Raw genomic sequence first — 20533 nt, forward strand, 5'->3', positions numbered from 1 at the left:
ATATATATAAAAACTCAGGAGTTTATTGAGTAAAGAGATGACATGATCAGACCCATGCTTTAGGAAAATAAATATGAGAACTGAGTAGAGGATGAAACAGTGTAGGGAGAGACCATGCAGGGAGACCAACCAGAAGGAGAGGTGATGAGGGTGCTTGTACCAGAGCGGTGGCAGTGTCAGAGGAGAGAAGAGGGTGTACATGAAAGATATTACAAAGGTAGAATCAACAGAACTTAGCAACTGATTAGATAGAGCAGAATAGTGAAAGAATGAGAAGTAAAGAAAAAATAAGATTACAAGCCTGAGTGACTGATTGGATGGTGATGTCCCTGACAATAACAGAAAAGTTAGGAGGAGGATAGAGCTTGGATGGATAATGAGTTCCATTTTGGACATGATGAGTTTTAGATATTTATAGAACAATCAGTTTGAGATGTCCAAGAGTCAACTGGAGACATGAAACTTCAGCACAGAGATGACTTGAAACATAAGATTCACACAGAGTTAAAATGAAAAGCTGTAGCAAAATGTTTATGTTTCAGGTGAACTCAAAAAAGCAAGGGTAGCAATCATGATTTTAGATAACAGTACAGTATAGGTAAACAAGATGAAAAAAGAAACTACATTACGCTTAAAGGCACCAAAAACAATGAATCAACACAAATACTTAACAAATATGCACTAAAGCATATATGCATACCATCTAAAAATTAATTGAATTGCATGGAGAAATAAATAGCAAAATTATAACGGTGTGAGACTTTAACATATCACTTTTAAACCTAGAAAAATTCAACCAAAAAATACATAAGAAAAAAAAAATTAAGGCCCTGAATAGAACTTTAGAAGAAAATAAAGATGTCAGATCTCTGGTAATTACAAAATGGGAACAAAAAGAAGTTTGCATAGCCCTCAGACATGTATAGTCCTTTTCCAAAAACTGACGATGATGCATTGTAACTAAACTTCACCATATACACAGAAAAGCCAAAATTCATCATTTACTGACCACAGTGCAATAAAATGAAAATTGAACATAGAATTAATTGGGTAAATGTATTTAATTAATGGAAGACTGAATAACTTAGTCCTAAAGAACTGATGGCGACAGCTAGAAGGCGTAGTAGATAGAGCACCAGCCCTGGATTCAGGAAGACCTGAGTTCAAATCTGGCCTCAGACACTTGACACTTATTAGCTGTGTGACCCTGGGCAAGTCACTTCACTCCATTGCCTCACGGAAAAAAAAGAACTGATCACACACACACAAAACAAAACAAATAGAAACAGAAAATTTCATCAGACAAAACAATAATGAGGTAGCACACTAAAACTCATGGGATGCAGCTAAAGCAGTCCTTGGGGAAAAATTTATAATCCTAAATGTTTTCATCAACAAAACAGTGAAATAACAAATAAATGAATTAGGATACAACCAAAAACCCAGGACAATAACAAATGGAAAACACCCAACTAAATAGAAAAGCAGAAATTTTGATAATTAAAAAAGAGATTAACAATAATAAAAGCAAAAAACTGAATTAAGAAAACTAGATGCTTTTAAAAAATAATAAAATTAGCTAGTCTGATTTTTTTAAGAGAAGAAAACCAAAATTGTCCCAATTAAAAATAAAAAAGGTGAATTTGTAACAACTGAAGAAGAAATACAGGAAATTATCAGAAATTATTTTACCTAATTACATATCAAAAAAGCTCATAATGATAGGAAATTAATAGCTACTGATAAAATATAAAATACCCAGATTAACATAAGAAACAGAGCATTTAAATAACTCAATAACAGAAAAAGAAATTTAATAAGCATAAATGAATTTCCAAGGGGGAAAAAAAACTCCAAGACTGGATAGATTTACAAGTGAATCCTAACAAATAATACCATTATTACATTTTTTTTTTACAAAAATAGGAAAAGAAGGGACCCTCCAATCTTTTTCAGTGAGATGGTCTGGATACCTAACCAGAGAGGAAGGGGGGGAAACCCAGAAAAAAGAATTTCCATGAATCACTCAAAAAAACAAACAAACCAGAAAAGAGAAGATGAAACTCAGAAAGACATGTAGAAAAGCAGGATAGTGTTGGAACTACCCTATGAAATTTGAAAAACAAAAAAGCTATATGTAGCATTTATTAAGTGCTTACTGTGTACCAAGCACTGTGCTATTAGAAATTTTAGGTTTCATATACAGTCATAATTTTTTCTGCTCCATATTATTCAGGTCAAAAACCTGCTTAGGCCCTTGATTCCAAACGTTATGTTGTTTATCACTGATGGTCCAGAACTAGCTTAATTTAATATAGCATAGTTGACATCTGGAATTTCGTTTTCCTTCTTTTCTAGAGTGTTTTTTTGGTTTGTTTGGTTTTTTTGGGGGGGGGGCATAGGTAGAGGAGAAGGAGAAGGAGAATAAATTTCTGTTTATTCATTTGTAAAGGAAAATCCCCACCCCAGACAGAAGTCAAAAGTTCTTCTTTTGTCACAAAGAAACAAGTAACATACCTATTCAAAAAATAGCTGCATAGTAATGTCTGATCCACTACATTAACAAATTTTACTCAGCTTTGGTCTGAGTAAATCCAAATGATACCCTCATTTAAGCAGAGAGAAAGGTAACTAACCTCTAACTGTCAGCTTAATCAAATGCATATTGAGCTTATCAAACTGAGATAGAGGTAATTTTTTGCCAATATCCAAGCTCCTAGAAAATAAAAGAAATGAAGGTGCTTCTACTATAGGGTAGAGGCAAGATCCCCATTTCACCTGCTAGTGCTAATTAAGCAAAAATTACACTTTCTGAAGATCCAGCCAACTTCAGCTGAAGTGGCCAACATTCAACTCTCCATGTAACAAGATGACACCATTCTCTACTTTGATCTAAAAGGACATCACTAAAAGAAAATTTCAAAGTAAGGCCAAGTAAAAGACAGATCCCTTTTAAACTAAAATTCATTGAAGTGGAAAATATTGTTAAAATCAGAACGAGGAACATAACTACCACCTAGCTGTCCCATTATACTTCTCTTTTGAACAACTATATTGTGTTTTAAATGCTACAATTAACTTAAAACAACATCGTTGTATTTGTTCCTGTAAGGAAAAACCATGTTGACCAATATTTTTTTTTTTTTGGTGAGGCAATTGGGGTTAAGTGACTTGCCCAAGGTCACACAGCTAGTACGTGTCAAGTGTTTGGTCTGAGGCCGGATTTGAACTCAGGTCCTCCTGACTTCAGGGCTGCTGCTTTATCCACTGCGCCACGTAGCTGCCCCTTATGTTGACCAATATTAAAAGGACAGAAAGGCACTAAAGAACATTATAACAGTACAGTACCAAGTTTTTGAAATCCCTCCTAGGAGGCTTTAAATAGAAAATTATGAGTTTCTTTTAATTCTCTTATGAGAATTGTCACTTGTAAGAAGCATTAAGAATCTGGATTGGTTCCCAGCTTCACCTCAACCCAAACAACTGCATAAAGTTCTTCATTAAAGCACCATGATCCCCTTGAGATGACTTTAAAACACATTTTTATTCATTGTGAAGCAGGGTTGTCACAGCATTCAAGCCAAAAGCAGAAGAGTCACTTGAAACCATCAAATTTCACATTAAGGCCGCTCTCCAAACTTGTAAGCATCACACTCCCTGCTGCGCAGGGAGAAATCTGACACCATTATTTCTGTCCTTCTAGTGTGGATGAGCAATGGGTCTAATGCTTGCTCAGTTACTAAAGGGAAGTGGTCTGTACAGATTTTCATAGTGCCCTTTCAGGAAAGATATTAATCTTAAATTTCAACTCAATCCACATCTTAACTGTAATATAAATATGTGTTCAGTCATTTCAGATGGGAATACCTGTTGTTCTATAAAAGTCAAAAAATGTTCCCAGAAAATACTCCCAAAGTTCACTAGAACTTATTTTTAAATGGTGATCATGGCACATTCCAAGTTGAGTTACCTGTCTTCATTCCCAAAAGATGTTATCATTTACATACATGCTGCTTAGGATTTATATTTAGACTGGATGTTCTAGGGCCAAGAACTAGGTTCTTATTAGTTTACATCACCTACAATAATCTTGATTAAACAGAGAGCTGTTGGCAACTGGGTGAAGTTTATTTTCAAACAATTTCTGGCCATTTGTTTTAGATACCTTTCACCCAAATTATATCACTTCCCTATCCGGCCTCCAAAGTGGAGACTAAACCTGATGGGCTTAGCAAGTAAAGGAAAAGGGCTATGACTCACATAATTTTTCATAGGAATAAAACCTAATAATTAGTAGAAGAATCTAAGGTTTTACAAGGATTTACAAAATGTAAGGTCCATTGGAAGAAACTAAAAAGGTCACTCAGTTCAGCCTCCTCATTTTACAGATGAGGATACTGTGGCTGAGAAGTTTAGAGTTGGAAAGGATCTTCACATGCATTTAATCTAATTCCCATGTTTTAGGTTAAACACTTACCTAAAACCACACAATAATAGCACCAAAAGGCAAAACTCAACCTCGGTCTCCCAACTCCCCTCCCAGTGGTCATTTTACCATACCACATAGTATCTCCACAATGGCATAATTCACTGTATCCAAGATTACTGAAGCAGCATCAGAAAAACTATCATTTAGAGATGACAGAGAGAATTAACACATTGGGAGGAAACTTGGACAAGTGTCTCCAACTCTTTCCTCAAAATTATAAGATTCTCCTTTGGACCAAAAACTACCAAATCTATAATCAAAAGGAGAAAAAATTTTGACTTTTCTTTCTTTAGCATTTCTGCTGCAGCACTAATTTGTAAAAAAGAATTGTAATTCCTATTGTAATGCCAATGTTAATTGACATGATGAGTTCCCCCACTTTTTTCTAAACTGATATAAATCACTGAATAGAGTCCTTAGGGCTGACAGCTGGACTAAGAAGATTCCCCAATAAAGAATGTGAAGTGGCAAGCCATGCTCCCCAAAAGAAATCTAAGCTATGTGGAGTTTCAAGAGAACAGAGTTGAGAGATTTCACTGTCTTTGCTCTTGTTAAACTGTAAATACAGAATTTTTACACAGAGAAGTAGTATAATACAGGGGAAAGGGAGTCAAGGATTTGAATTCAAACCACACCTCTGATATGTGCTTCCTGTATGACTTTGAGGCAAGTCATTTAATCTCCCTCAGCATCAGTTTCCTTATTTGTAAGATTAGGAGGCTGGATATCTTAGATGGTCATTCTTCCAGCTCTAGATCTATAATCCTTAGAATAGCACCTAGTATTCAGTGAACACAGGAAGCATAGGGAATAGAGTTACTCTCAAAAAAGTCTACTCTCACTCTAGTACTAGCTTACATTACCCTTTTCCTCTTCAAAGAGTTTATATTAAAAAAAAAAATTTCTTGGGATGGGGGGAGGGGAAGATGTCATTTTTTTTTTTAAAAAAGATACACACTTTATAAATGTGTATTGCAGAGCCTAAAAAGACTCAAATCAGTCTAAGCTTATTCTTCCCTAAAGAGATCCTGCCAAGGCTGGAGCAGAGCCGCAGCAGTAGCTGTGTATGACAAGGGCCCCAACAGAAACACTCGGATTCAAAACGGAGGAACTTGAGAGAGGGGAAACTGAAGAAGAGCTGACAAGTTCATTTTGGAGAGAGAAACAAACAGCAGTTAGCTGGAAATGAGTTTAAAAGCTGGAAAGGGTCAGTGAAAAGGGATTTTGTTTTTCAAGAAGCCAATTTATATTTGTAAGAACTTTAATGTCCACATTGGTTAAATGGACATATTTAAGACTCATATAACCTAATTACTTCAGAGAGTCATTGTGAGGAAAGTAAATATTAAAACACTGTATTACCAAGAGTTACTGTCACAAATTCAACTGAAATATTGACAAGAATAAATAAAAAAAACCAGACCATCATCTTTATTATGTCAGAGTGAAAAAGCATTAGAAATACTCAAAGCTGATATATGATATGGTTCTCTGGGAGTGGCAGAGGGGAGACAGTGGGGTAAACTATGGTAATAACTAAAAAACAAAATATGTCAATGAAAATTTATTTTAAAATTGGGGAAAAAAGAAATACTCAAAGTTCATAATCTTCATTTGCCTGAACTGAAAACTTGAATAGGCAAGTAAAGAAAAGCTCTAGTGGAAGGAAATCCAAATAGCATAGTAGTCACAAGTAATAATGATATTATCATGATGATAATATTAACTGGAATTTATGTGTGATACATAGTAAAAACTATTCAAAGGGCTTTAAAAAAATGATCACATATATCACAGTACTACCCTGTGAGGTAGGTACCACATATACTATGATTCCATTTTATATGGGGAAACAGATTAAGAAAGGGTAAGAGACTTATGCCCCTAATCACACAGATATTATATATCAGAGGCAGGATTTCAACTTAGGTCTTTGACTCCAAATCCAGCATTCTGTCCATTACACCACACTTGCTGACTCTCAGTCCCTCTATCTATTATTTTTACCTAACAGAGTAGAAGGCACTTAACACCGTGGCTGCATTTTGAATTTATGAAACAGGTCAGACCTGGGAAAAAGGGTGGAGAGAATTAAATCTGACTGATCTATCTATCCAAACAAGAATTCAAATAAGGACCAAGGGTCCATCCATAATTTATAAATTTTGCCCAAGTCTGCCAAAATGGAAACTGTGGTCAGCACAGCACTGGAATGAAACAACTATCATCAAGGTGAAAAAGCAAGACCTGACTCTAAGTCTCCTGTCAAGGATAAGTTCTGAATTCACTAAAGGTGATGGATTTGGCATAAAAAATAAATTTTACAAGTTCTTTGTGAGGGTAAGGCTATATGGGAAGAGGATAAGTTAATTAAAAGGCAATTCTGGTTTCATGGATCTGTTTATGTCCATCATAAATAACAACCATATGTAGCTTTGCAGTTGAATAAAAAGCCATGATGGGAAAATCTCAACAATAAAAACTGTTTTAACTAAAGAAAAACCATAATAGTTTGTCCCAATCTGGAATTATTCCATTTCATGCCTGGAAAGCCATATACTCTCACAGCAGCACAGTATGAATGGTGGTCAAGTCAACATACCTCATCTTTTCCCAGGGCTTTGAGGTGTTCTAGAATCTGTGTGATCACGGTCTCACAAAGTTTGTTGTTTTCAGCCAGAAATTTTGAGTCTCCCCCATAGAGGCTGTCGTTGGAATCAACTAAGTGGACAAACAATGAAACATGAGAAATCTACCCTGAGCAAACTTTTATCTTTTTCCAAGGGAAAGGGAGTCAGAAGAAAAAACAGCATCAACAGATGTTGAGAAAATTTGGAAAACAAAATGGAAATGGCATAACCAAGTTCCTGTTGGGCCTGGGAACTTGGCTACTATAAAGAAAACATCTTATCATCTAAGAGACTGAGCTAGAGACCCTGCAGTGTTATACTTACCCTCCCACTGGCTAGTAATGGAACCCATGCTACAAAAAGTGAATCTGCGCAGTAGCTTTTGAAGAATAAAAAATTCATTCTATTAGTTATTTTCAAAGTACACATTCCCCATCACCTTTGAGCACTTAAACTATAGTCACACTTGAAACAAGGGAGCTCAAGGGAATGCTAGCATGGAAGTTAGAGTATCTCAGTGGTCCTCCATTCAGCAGAGGGGCTTAAAATAATCCAATATACACAAACATCTCAACATTATTTAAAGGCTAAGAAACAAAAAATCTAGGGGCAGCCAGGTGGTGCAGTGAAAGAACTCCGGCCTTGGAGTTAGGAGAAACTGAGTTCAAATCCAGCCTCAGAGACTTGACATTTACTAGCTGTGTGACCCTGGGCAAGTCACTTAACCCCAACTGCCTCACCAAAAAGCAAAAACAAAACAAAACAAAAAAAGAAATTAAAGACATCTATAGTCACATGAAAAAATGCTCTAAATCACTATTGATTAGAGAAATGCAAATCAAAACAACTCCGAGGTACCACATCACACCTATCAGATTGGCCAACATGACAAAATAGGAAAATGATAAATGTTGGAGAAGATGTGGGAAAATTGGAACACTAATGCATTGTTGGTGGAGTTGTGAAATGATCCAACCATTTTGGAGAGCAATGTGGAACTATGCCCAAAGGGCTATAAAAATGTGCATACCCTTTCACCCAGCAATAGCACTTCCAGAGATCATACAAATGGGAAAAGGACCCACATGTACAAAAATATTTATAGCAGCTCTTTTTGTGGTGGCAAAGAATAGGAAGAGTCTTCTTTCTTTCAAATACTTCAGACATCTTGGTCCTCTTTCTTTCAGACACTTTCATTAACTAAACCTGACAGAGATCTAGCTTCCCTTGATGACACTACATCCTCAGCCATCCTATCTAGCACTTGCCCCTTCTCGTACACCCGACACATTGATCTTCACTGTCACTCCCAGAGCCTCCTTTTTCCTCTATCACTTAGCAACCTTTCCTCCTTTGAAATCCACGCAAATTTTCCACTCAATCTAAATTATGATAATTGTTGTATACTAACTGCCAGGTTTTACTTCCTCCTTTCTTAAGGGGTTCAGCACCTGCAGGGATCAGCATCTTCCTCTCCTCCCCAATTCTTGCTCTTACACTAGGGAATCTTACCATCCCCAAAGATGCTCCTTCATACTCCTTAGCCTCTCATTTCCTTAGCCTCCTTAAAATCCATGACTTTCACGGCATGGTCATGGGGATGCATGGTCACACACTAGCTCTCAACATTACCTACAAATGTTCTACTTCCTTAACAAGAAACTCTGAAATTCCCCTTTCTGACCCAGAGCTTTGTATCATTCCACCTCTCCCTATACCTTATACCTTTCCTAAATCTATTCTTTGCCCTCATTGAGACTTCAAATCGTGCCAATCCTCAATACTTTCTGAGACCATTACACTTAGTCTTACTTCACTTTCTTCTCTCTCCAATCTTAAGCTAATCATTAACTGTTTTAATTCCATAGTCCTTTGCTTTTAAATCCCTAACCCTGTTCAAATCAACATTCAGACTTGCCAAACCTCAGCTCTGGGTTACTCACACCATCCACCTCCATCATACATACTCATAGAGTTAATGAATGTGGTGACATGACATCTCACCTTTATGCCAGTACATTACAAATTCATGTTGTCCAATGTCAATTGGGCCCCACTGCAGCAAGGCAATACTTTTCTTCCTGCCTGATTCTCTCACTCCTTACAGAAGCTATTCTAATTCTTCTTTTCCCTCCTCAAGCCTCTTATACATTACCCTCTTCTACCCCTCTCAGCCAAGGACCTTCCTTCCCTCTTACTTTACTGAAAAAATTGAATCCATTCATATGAGTTTCATTCTCTCCCATTCTCACCTCTAAACCCTTCAACATCATCTTTCACTCTCTCCTCCTTCCCACCATTCTCTAAGAGGTGGCCCTTCTTACTAATGCCAAACCCTCTCTCTCTATATATTTGATCCTGTTCTCTTCTGTCTAATACAACAGACTGCCTCAATCACCCCCTTCTCCCTATGAACTGGTTCCTTCTCTGCCTTCAAATATGGCTATCCTTCTATCCTTAAAACAAAAACAAAAAGAACCCCTCACTAGATCCTTCTACCCCCTTATGTATCTCTTCCTTCAAGGCCCCAATCCTTGAAAAAGTTGCCTGTACTTGCTGATTCCACTTTCTTTCCTCAAACCTTTGAAATCCAGTTTCCAGCCTTATCACTTAATGGAAACTACTCTCCTATGTTACTACTTAACAGACCTCTTGATTGGCAAAGCTGCAGGTCTCTTCTTACCATTCATTTTTCTAACCCTATTAGCTGCACTTGACCCTGTTGACCATCCACCTCCATCATACATACTCATAAAGCTGATGAATGTAGCCACATGACATCTCTTGTCATGGATTCTTCTCTGGGTTTCATGACACTTCTCTCTCCTGGTTCTCTTTCCACTAGTCTGACGCTCTTTTTCAAGGCTCCTTTACTAGCTCATCATCTTAGCCCCAATGTCAGGTTTTCCCCAAGTTTCTATCTTAGGTCCTATTCTTCCTCTATGCTCTTGGTATCCTCATCAACTGCCACAGATTTACCTATCATCTCTATGGAGATGACACAATGATCTCCAAATCAAGCCCTAAGTTTTTCCTCTGAGGTTCAGTCTCCTTTCATCAATCACCTATGAGACATTTAAACTCCAAGAGACATTCAGCATTTCCTTTTTTTGGTATCTTTTTAAAAAAATTAATATATTTTCTTTTTTCTCCAATTAATTAATTCTCCAATTAAAACTAATTTTTAGACATTTTTAAAGTTTTCTCTTGCCACTCCAGCCCAACCTAAATGCTGCTGCCAAAATAATTTCCCTCAATCTCAGAAGTGACCATGTAGCTTCCTTAGTCTACCAATTCCAGTGGCTTTCTATTGCCTCTAAGATCAAATGAAAACTATTTTGTTTAGATTTTAAAGCCCTCTAAGACCTGACCCCAAATTGTCTTCCCAGTCCCACTGGACTTTATTCTACTTCCTATGTATCTCCAAGTCCCTTATGTAAATGAGGAGAGGGAAGAACCCTAAACTAAGTTCATCGGAGCAGTGTTTCCCAGGGAATACTTGGACACCAATGTGGGACTTGGAGTCTGAAAAACTGGGTTCAGGTCCTAGCTACGATACTCGGTTTTTCTTTTCCTTTAAGCTTCATATCCTTCCTCAATAGATGAAGGTTTCTCTTAACACCAGGGAGGTCTTTATAATAATAATAATACGTGAATACATTCCAACAAACTAACTGGGAAGCTCAGCTCAGACAAGCCTAGGACAGCAAGTACTCTCTGTACACAGAGGACACATGTATGGCCAAGTCATTTAACATCTCTGAGCCTCAATTTCCTCATCTATAAAACAGACATATTCTTGCATAACCTATCTCATAGAGCTGTTATGAGGAATGTTAACTTCATAAAGGGTAAAAGTCCAAATAAATATGTAGCATTAAGAAAGGCAGCACTGCCTAGTGGATAAAGTTGGCCAAGAGGACCCAGGTTCAAATCACACTTCTGACATATACCAACTGTGTGACGATGCAATTTACTGAACTTCTCAGTACTCAAGGCAACAATCTAAAACTATAAACTGCATTGGTAGAAGGAGTTCCCTCCTCTAGAAGTTCCCTATACTAATGAAATTACAGGTTCAATCCTTATGCTCATTACCATAAGCTAAAATGGGCCTACTCTTCCCCCCTTGGGCAGACCACTGCTGAAGCCAGTAAAACTTACTTTTTCCTCAACATCAATTGCCAGCTTTTTCTCTATCCTACTACTTTCGAACATAGCTATGGGCTTAGAATTGTAGAATCTCAGAGTTAGAAAAGACTACAATAACAGGAACTGCCTTTCTATCACAGCTCTTACAGATGGACATCCAGTTGCTGCTCAAACACTCATAGTGATAGGGAACTTACCACAACATAAAACAAGCCTATTCAGTTTTGGGGCAGTGCTAATTATCAGGAAATCTTTCCTTATATATAGAGTCAAAGATATGACTCCCAATATTCCACCAATTCGCTTAAAATAACCCTCATGTTAAGTAGTGCAAGGATTTTTAACTCCAATTTAGTGGTAATGAAACTGAGACTTGTCCATGGTAACTCAGGTAGTGTTATATCTAGGACCTGAGACCAAGTCTCCAAACTCCAAGTAATGTACTTCTCCTTCTCCACCACACTGCTTTGAAATCAGAAAGGTCTAATCCCTCTTCCACATAATAGCCCTTCAAATATGTGAAGAAAGCAATTATGCCTCTCCAAAGTCTTATCTCCTTCATGCTAAACATCCTTGGACAGAGAGAATCTCCCATGACACCATGCCATCACTTATGGAATTTGAGGAACCTATGTTTTCTATCTTCATTATTCTTGCCAAATATAGCTTTTCAAAGGCCCGCCATCCACTTCCACTAAGTCCAGTTTTCTCCCATCCCACCGAATTTTCATCAGTGTGTATGGAACAACCAAAATTTATTTACAGGTGTCACTAAGAATGAAAAAGGCTGGGACGCCATGAAAGAAAATAATTTAAAGCCCAGGAATAAAACAATCCCTGCATTCAAGGGGCAAAAGAGATGATTTCACCTTTATTCTTTTACATTTGCTTATTCTCGTTTTTCTAAATGATCATTTCTAGACACTTCAACAAAGAGTCTTTCTTTATACTGTTCAATATACTTAATAAAACTTTTAACACAGAGAATTCTTTACAAATGATATAGCATTAAAGCCAAAAGGATACAAAAAAGTCTGAGAAATTTATGCCATATTAATGATGTAGACACACAAAGGATAAGCACAAGTGACCTGTTAACACTTTCAAGTTGGTGGAAGATCAAAATATTGTTTTTGACTTCAAGAAATCTGATGGGGTAACTGAAGTGCCTTCTATTGCTGATGTCTTAGAGGGTAGGTACAAACAAGCTAGTTATAAGGCTAACTGAAGAGTTAGTATACACACATAGAATTCAGGTGTGTTGACAAAAAATAAATGTTCATTAAACAACCTAAGGCCACTCTGGCTCAGCTGCCAGAATGTCATTTGTCACGCTTTTCTCATCATCATCAAATGTGACTGAGCCATCTATGGCTCTCTGCAATAAGTTAAGCAGATATTGTCTCTTCTAAGCTTTCAAACACAGCTCCCAGATTTGAAGGTGAGGCTAGGGAGAGTCAGATGTACTTCTAAGCATCTTAAGTTTATAATATTTACTGTGTTTTACATCATTGCACATACATAACCTATATCAAATTGCTTACTGTTTTAGGAGGGGGGGACCTTCAGGAAGGAGGGAGAAAATTTGGAACTCAAAAAAAAATTTTTAATGAATGTTAAAAATTGTCTTTACATGTAATTGGATAAAAAGTTCATAATATTTACAAGAAATGTACAGAAGGGCTTAAAAACCCACAAACCCTTCGAAAATAACCAAGGTATCACTAGACAAGCAATTTGTAGTTTGTGGAATTATGCAGAAGGAAGTAGGTTAAATGTGCAGACCAAGGTCCTAGAACTGTCATGTTATACAACTGGCCAATTGTTTTAGATGCCTGGCTACAGGAGTGAGACATGAGGTGATCACAATCAATGGAAATTGAAGATTAGCCAGTATGCATGAGAAGAAAGGTTATAAGACAAATGGATATTTTTTGAGCCTCAAAACATCACCAACTTAAAAAGAAAGCCCTGTACAAGCTCCAGGCCAGGTAACCTTATAGTTTCCATCAGCAACGAACAATAATAATCATAACTGACAGGAAAAAAAAAAGATTTCAAAAGATATTCTGTAAATCACCCCCCTGACCCCTCACCTCTTTGGGAGCCATTAAATGTCTAAAAAGAAAATAAAATTTAAATTACAGAGTAGACATATTTCTTTTTTTAAAAAAATGAGTAACCATTTCATATTTTTATAAATCAAATTCCATTTTCTAATTGGTTTACATTAGAATTTCAGGATTGCTTATCTTATCACAGTAGACCACAGCTCCTTGAGATTAAAGACTGTTTCCTTTTTATATTTCAATCTCCAGCAATTAGCACATGACAGCACATTCATTTAATAAATGTCTGTTGATTAGCTCTGATTTTGGTATATTTGCAATTGCCAATTCTCCTAACAAGTACTTAACTGTAAGTCCTTCATGACTCCCCTCACCCTACCACTCTCTATTAAGCAGTATTCTGTAAACACAGATATGTGCTAAGAGAATGGCCATTTATGAAATTCCTCCCAATGATTCTTTTTACAACGTGGGTGATCACTACTTAATTTATCATTCTTCTACAGAATATAGGTATGCCAAATAATGGCATCCTCGATAATTGCTGCTGCTGTTACACCTTTCCAAAAATCAGTTATGAAAGTCATTCTTAGACTGAAGCTGCATTTGCCACAGGGCAGCCAAACATCAGCTGCTGGAGGGACTCCTCCTGCCTACCACTGCAGACTGGATAGTTTCTCATATAAATTTCTAATCTCCTTTAGACAAGAATCAACTCTTATGCTGGTGAGTAAAACTCCCTTACCATCTAAAATAGCAATCTCAAAAAAAAAAACAACAAAAATGCTTCCACCTCCCCACAAATTGCTTTATATTTAATAATTTTGGGTATCCTGATTTACATTATTGTCTCTTAGAATGTAAGATACTTGAGGGCAGAGATTACTATTATTATTATTTTTTTGGTGAGGCAATTTGGGTTAAGTGATTTACCCAGGGTCACACAGCTAGTTAAGTGTCAAGTGGCTGAGGCCATTTGAACTCAGGTCCTCCTGACTCCTAGGCCAGAGCTCTATAACTGTGTCACCTAGCTGCCCCTATTTTATTTTTATATCTATATTCCCAGTATCTAGTTCTGTGACTTGAATATAGTAGACATTCAATAAATGCTTGATGATTAAAAGAAAACTTCATATACCTATACACACTTGAGACTTCCCAGACATTACATAAAGAGAATAAATGGGTATTTGTGAAGCTGTTACATAAATACATATTCATCCTAGGCTACAAAGAAACATGGCTCCCAGGTTTGGAGGTGAGGGTAGGAAGGTAGAAAGAGAAAAAAGCACAGACTATGATCTTTTTGGAATACTGGCATTAGAGTCAACTCATTTGAAGTACAGTCTACTCAGAATTCAATAAAATCTCAAACTTTAGCCACAAGCTCCCTCATTCCACCCTCTTTGCATTCACATGCTTAGAGTAGAGGACACTGACATATTTGTATCTATTCAATGCCTCAATATACATTTTTGCAAAACATTCTCCAAAAAAATACAAATTAAGGCTTTGGTTTTTCTGAGATTTGAAGACAGAGTTCTACCATTTTATTTTTTAGAACCCCTCCTGAATAAGACAGAATTTTTTAAAGTTTGTTTGAGTCTTTTTTTTTAAACCTCATTGAAACATTAATATCAGAGAACTTTTAATTTCATCATTTCCGTGAGTTATCCCAAACGGATCACCCAAAATGTCTCCTATATAAACCACTGTAGTCTCAGAGTACAAATTTTCAGAAGGACAACTAATTACTTCCGTTGCACAATTGCATTCTGTTCTTTCATCTTGAAGCCAGGGATTTTATTTAACCTTCCCCTAGCACAAGAAATTTTTGCTGTCACAATTTATGTAACACATGAACCTGACATTTAAAGCTTGAAAATTCCTTTTGGTTTTTGCCAGTTATGTTCTTTCGTGCTGTCATCACACCAGACAAGAAAAAAGAAAACTTCTCAAGAAAGTTATAGACAAGGTTATCAAAATCATAGCACTAGAGAATGCTAGTAGATGCTTAGTAGTCCTATGTATATATATATATTAGAATATGGGTTGAGAAACCCAAGGCTATTTTAATAATGCTAGAGGCAACTTTGGGCCTCTCCCAATGAATCTTGAAATAAAGCTGGTAAGGTAATTAGCTATAAACAGAATAATTATTTAACCCTTTTCTTCTTAAGATTTAGTCAGTATCAAGACTATACAACTGCCACAGCATGAAGATAAAATAAGCAGTCAGAAAACTGGAACTCATCCAATTCATGCAGTTTTTTGCTCCTCCTTGAGAACTTCTCTGGCTACAAAACTTGTCAAGGCACAATTCCTCATCCAATTCAAACACAGCTGTGTTAAGAAAGAAGTTTCTCTAATTTTAAACGTCTAAAAAACTGAACTCCTTCCCTATCAACTCCACCCTTACAACCTCTATTACTGAAAATCTGATGCTGCAATGTATTCTAAAAGTTCTAAGACTTCACTTGAATCTGTTTTAAAAGAAAAAATCCAACTACCTACAGTTTTTTTACTCTTCTATGTTATTACCTAACCTAGCAGACCTAAAAGTCTGCTTCAGCTACATTTTCCAAATCTAATCTCGATTCTACCATACTCTTTGTTAATCAGTACCAATAGATTCTGTTAACCATCATTACTCAACTCCTCTGTGAGAGATTTTTATAAAATACCAATCTGAGAATGCCACAATGCTGCTGGTCATTTAAGCAAATTTCTCTGAATAAATTTCCAAGCCTGGGAGCACCTTCATAAACCACTATGCTCATAGATCATGAGATGTTCTGGTCGTCCACATCCATGAAGCACTAGCATTAGTAGCATTTATGGGGAAAAAAGGCATCTAATACAGTTCCCCAGGAGGTATTTAAATAGAGAAAAGTCCTTAGTCTATAAAGGCTATATCAAAACATGAGTTCAAAAGCCATCTACTGTAAATATTTTCATTTATGACTTTCATGAGATTCACTAAGGTAGGTGGGTAATGCATGCACTCTGGAATATTTACTAGTGAAAAAGAAGAACACATTGCTACCTTTGTCTACATGGTAGAGATAAGTCTCTTGGCTCATTGCAGAGAGGAGATGTAAAACGCTGGTGTAGATACGAATTTTGTCGTCACTATTGTCTTCCCAAGTGTAGTCCTGGATCACATTGAGTAAACCTCGAACAAGAAATAGGACTCCTTGTTCTGGATGATCCTAAAGGGCAACCACAATTATATAAACACACAACTTGGGGGAAAATATTCAATAGCTCAGGCACCTTAGTTATACCAACAGTAACAAAATTAAATTGCAAATTGCTTTACTTAAAAAAAAATCACACTAGTAAACCAAGTTAAATAATACAGAGATCAAATTACTCATCACTTTTAAACTCCCATTAGAAGTGCTGAGAAGTAAAAAAAGGTAGGTGCAATTTAATGGCTAAAATCCCAAGATTACATACAAATTTTACGCGTACATAAAAGTTTTTGTTAAAAACCCACTAATTTGTACAAACAATAAAAAAAGATGAATATTCTCTTATCATATGAAATCCCAGAACCACCCACAATGGGTAAGTCTCCAAGTCAAAACTGTTATCACTAATGGCAGATTTAAATACTGCATTTCTTTTATGTTAAGAGAACTTTTAAAACATAAACGACAAACTAAGAAAGAACAAATGCTTCCTTTAGGTGATTCTTTCAGTTTGCTCAGAAAACTAAGATTCTTCCTTCTTTGACCCAATACCAAATGAAGGAAGAGAAGCAGAAGGTAAAGAGGAAGGCAATAAGAGTTGACTAACCATTTGATATTCTATGGATACTAAAATTTAAAATCCCATGTCAGAGAATCTGGCTGGGTATAGAGTCAAGGATGAGGCAAATATGTGGAAACTAGAGCAATCTGTTCTTCCTTAACCTCTGAAGAGGTGTTTTTAATATCAGTGGAAATGTCTGTGAAATACTTTCAGTCCTCTGGATAAAGCCATTAAAGTCTAGAAGTTATTGTTCTATCAACTAATCAATTAAATAAGCTGAATGAATAATAGTATTGGTTATCTAAGAGTCCATTTAGATGTTGACTAAAATAGTCACTACTTCTGACTACTTTAAAAGCTTCAATGGAGAAAGGGGCATGGATGTCCCAGAGGAATACTTAACACTGAAATTTTAAGTAAAGGTAAAAACATGTTAGGCCGTTTATCTAGTCAGAAAGAACCTCCATCTGGTTTTAAATAAATGAAACCAGACTGAGGCTTATCAAACTCATTCTCAAAGGCTGTAATATGAAAGGCAATGAGAAATCTATTTATAACAAATGTGACTCATCTTTGTCTTCCTATTTGCTATTCTTTTATTTATCACCCATCTTTTAAAATGAAGCAAAGAGGGGCAGCTAGGTGGGGCAGTGGATAGAGCATTGGCACTGGAGTCAGGAGGACCTGAGTTCAAATCTAGCCTCAGACACATAACACTCACTAGTTGTGTGACTCTGGGCAAGTCACTTAACCCCAGCTGCCTCACTATAAAATGAGGCAAAGAAACTCTTTGATTTGCCCAGCTGGCTGAAAGGTACTCACACTGCTTCTAGCAATACTAGTTTTCCCCTGCTGCTGGCCATTTCTAGATAAACTTCCCTAGTTAGTAAAGGGCACTACAAAGTTCTCAAAGGAGGACATGAGTTACTGGAGAACCACAAGGTAGTTAAGTATAGAGTTTAAGCATAAGAGTGTGAATTTCCATCATTGCTTCCTTCTCATTTAGTCAATTAACATAAGAAAATCTCTAATGTGAACTAAATGCATTTAAATTATTTAATCAAGCAATAACAACTTCAAGGAACATCCTACCTTAGGGCTGATTTTTCCTCCCATTATATAAGTAGATAATCAGGCTAAGAGGTGAGAATAAAAGTGGCTACGTCACTAAGGCACACACAAAGAACAAAAAAACCGAAACCCTGGAAAAGCCAAAGAAGTTTGAAAGGAGATACACTATACTACATCAATAAAAAGTAAAGTTATTCAAAATTATAAAATCTGACCATTAGAAGATTTAAGGTCTAATTTCCTGACATTCTTAGGGCAAGAAGAAAAAAGCTGCTACTTATAATTATGCCATTGTTACATACCGGAACTATTAATAAAGTAGAAAATAAATTGCAGAGGAACTCCAAAAGGAATGATTCAGATGGCCGCATCTTTCCATCTACATTAATCATCTTTGGAACTTCAGGAACAAGGCTTACTGCAGCTCTGAAGAAAGCATCAGCTACAATAACAAAGAAAAAAGGTCATGTATTAGCATTCTACAAACTATAAAACATATTGTATTTATCGAATGGTTTGTGAACCATGTTGTGAGAAACACATGAATTCAAGCAAAAAAACAAACAAACAATGCAATGTTAGGTCCAACAGAAACCCCAAACTCCACAGAGGTGGATATACTGGAATAAGCTTCCTGGAGTGCCAAGGTGACTTTACTGAACATACTGTACATTCAATAAGGTGGTCACTGCAGTTTTTAGAATATTCAGTTTAGACCCTTATTATAAAATCTGCTTTTGAAGCTTCCTATTTCACTAAAGTATTTTTCTAAGGCAACATTTAGGATACATAGGAGGCAGACAGCATGAAACGACAGACAAAGCAACATAACACCTGGTTTTGGATCCTGGCTCTGCTACCTACTTATGAGGAATTTGGACTTGATTTCTAAGATTCCATACATCTCTAAAACTATGTTTCTATCATCTATAGAACTCAAGATAAGTTGAAATCTTCCTAGAAGAATGTTTTGGGGTGAGTTTGTATTTGTGTTTTTGTCAATGTGATGAACATCTAGTGTGGAAACCCCATCCACCAATACCGATGGTCTCTGTAGCACATTAGTGTCTAAAGAGTAGTCTGGGGCACCAAGAAGTTAAGTGACTTGCCCATGGTCACAGAAGCAATATGTGTCATTTGAATCCAAGTCTTCTTGAGTCCTGAACGGAAGGCCAACTCTCCATCTGCTAACCACACTACCCTTCAGAATTTAGGAGGAAGATAATGAGTGTGGGCATATTTTACAAAGAGCTCCTCTCCCTTCCACAATTCCCAAAGCACAGGCTATAAGAACAGCAAAATAATCAAAATATGGACCTGACAACTAACATTTTAGAATATTCAACAGATCAAAGACTTTCATGGTCCGAGTATAATTCCACTCAGAAATGATTTCCAATGATGCAAAGAGAAACTATACTTGTTCATAGCATCACAAATTAAAACTGGAATTCTATCCAATACCAGAAAAACATCTTCAACAACAAACATTTAATTTACTGGGAATAAAGCCCGCATTTAACAAGAAGAATATGTATACTAAAATCTACATTCTGAAGCAGGGCTTTCTTAACTACCCTTTGTTCCTTAAAGAAAAATTAATATTCCTAAAAGATTTGTCTCACAGAACATTCTGAACATTAATAATGGAGCCATATTATTTTTTTCTTTTCTTGGAAAAGACTTTATTGTAGAGACATAACTGTCTTTTACTTTAGTTAATCCAGAATTTCAGTGTTGCAAAGGACAGCTGGAATTTTTCCTTACATCATCCAAATGAAGTCATTGGCTCTGGGGTCGAGAAGAACAAATAAAATTCCTTTTCCACAAGAGAGACCTTTAGATACTTGAACACCAGTTATTCTTTCTCTATCCCTCTCCTTTTTTTCACACTAAACATCCTTAGTCCTTTCAAATCAATAATTCAAAAAATATTAAGTGCCTACTATGTGCCAGGCACTGTGCTAATCCCTGGAGATACAAAAAGAGCCAAATGATAGTCCCTGTGGGGCCATATTCTTACACGCTCATCTTCCACAATTTATACCTTATCAATCTAATCCCTTTACACTAAAAAGTTTAGCTACTGACTACTTATGGTGACTATTCCAAGAAACCAACCAAATATTAGCACATCTGTGTTCAAGGCACTGTGCCAGAGTCTGTGAGGGATATGACAAAGTACAAGACCTGATTTCTGACCTTTAGGGGTTTACAAATTTACCTACAAAAACAAGGCATATAAATAGGATGGACTGATTGTTTGCTCTTAATTCCAGCAAACAAATCTCCCACTCATAAGTATCTTTGAAAAAGAAAAATCTCACACATACACCAAAGTGTATTTGTCCCTACTGATTTTA

The 20533-nt window shown here is 36.4% G+C and overlaps 1 protein-coding gene across 2 annotated transcripts in view; it reads right to left on the reverse strand.

Moving 5' to 3' along the window:
- Positions 1-20533, reverse strand: part of LOC114052277 (UPF0505 protein C16orf62) — a 119341-nt gene that overhangs the window by 8278 nt on the left and 90530 nt on the right. Inside the window, exons 27-29 of one of the 2 annotated variants that reach the window (XM_027874815.1) lie at positions 18473-18612; positions 16387-16552; positions 7092-7210 (exon numbers count right to left, since the gene is read on the reverse strand). In XM_027874815.1, coding sequence (XP_027730616.1) covers positions 7092-7210; positions 16387-16552; positions 18473-18612 — 425 coding nt within the window. The remainder of the gene's footprint in view (positions 1-7091; positions 7211-16386; positions 16553-18472; positions 18613-20533) is intronic. The other variant, XM_027874816.1, reaches the window with a different exon arrangement.

Source organism: Vombatus ursinus, unplaced genomic scaffold, assembly GCF_900497805.2.
Source record: "Vombatus ursinus unplaced genomic scaffold, bare-nosed wombat genome assembly UNPS02014807.1, whole genome shotgun sequence".
NCBI classification, from domain to species: domain Eukaryota; kingdom Metazoa; phylum Chordata; class Mammalia; order Diprotodontia; family Vombatidae; genus Vombatus; species Vombatus ursinus.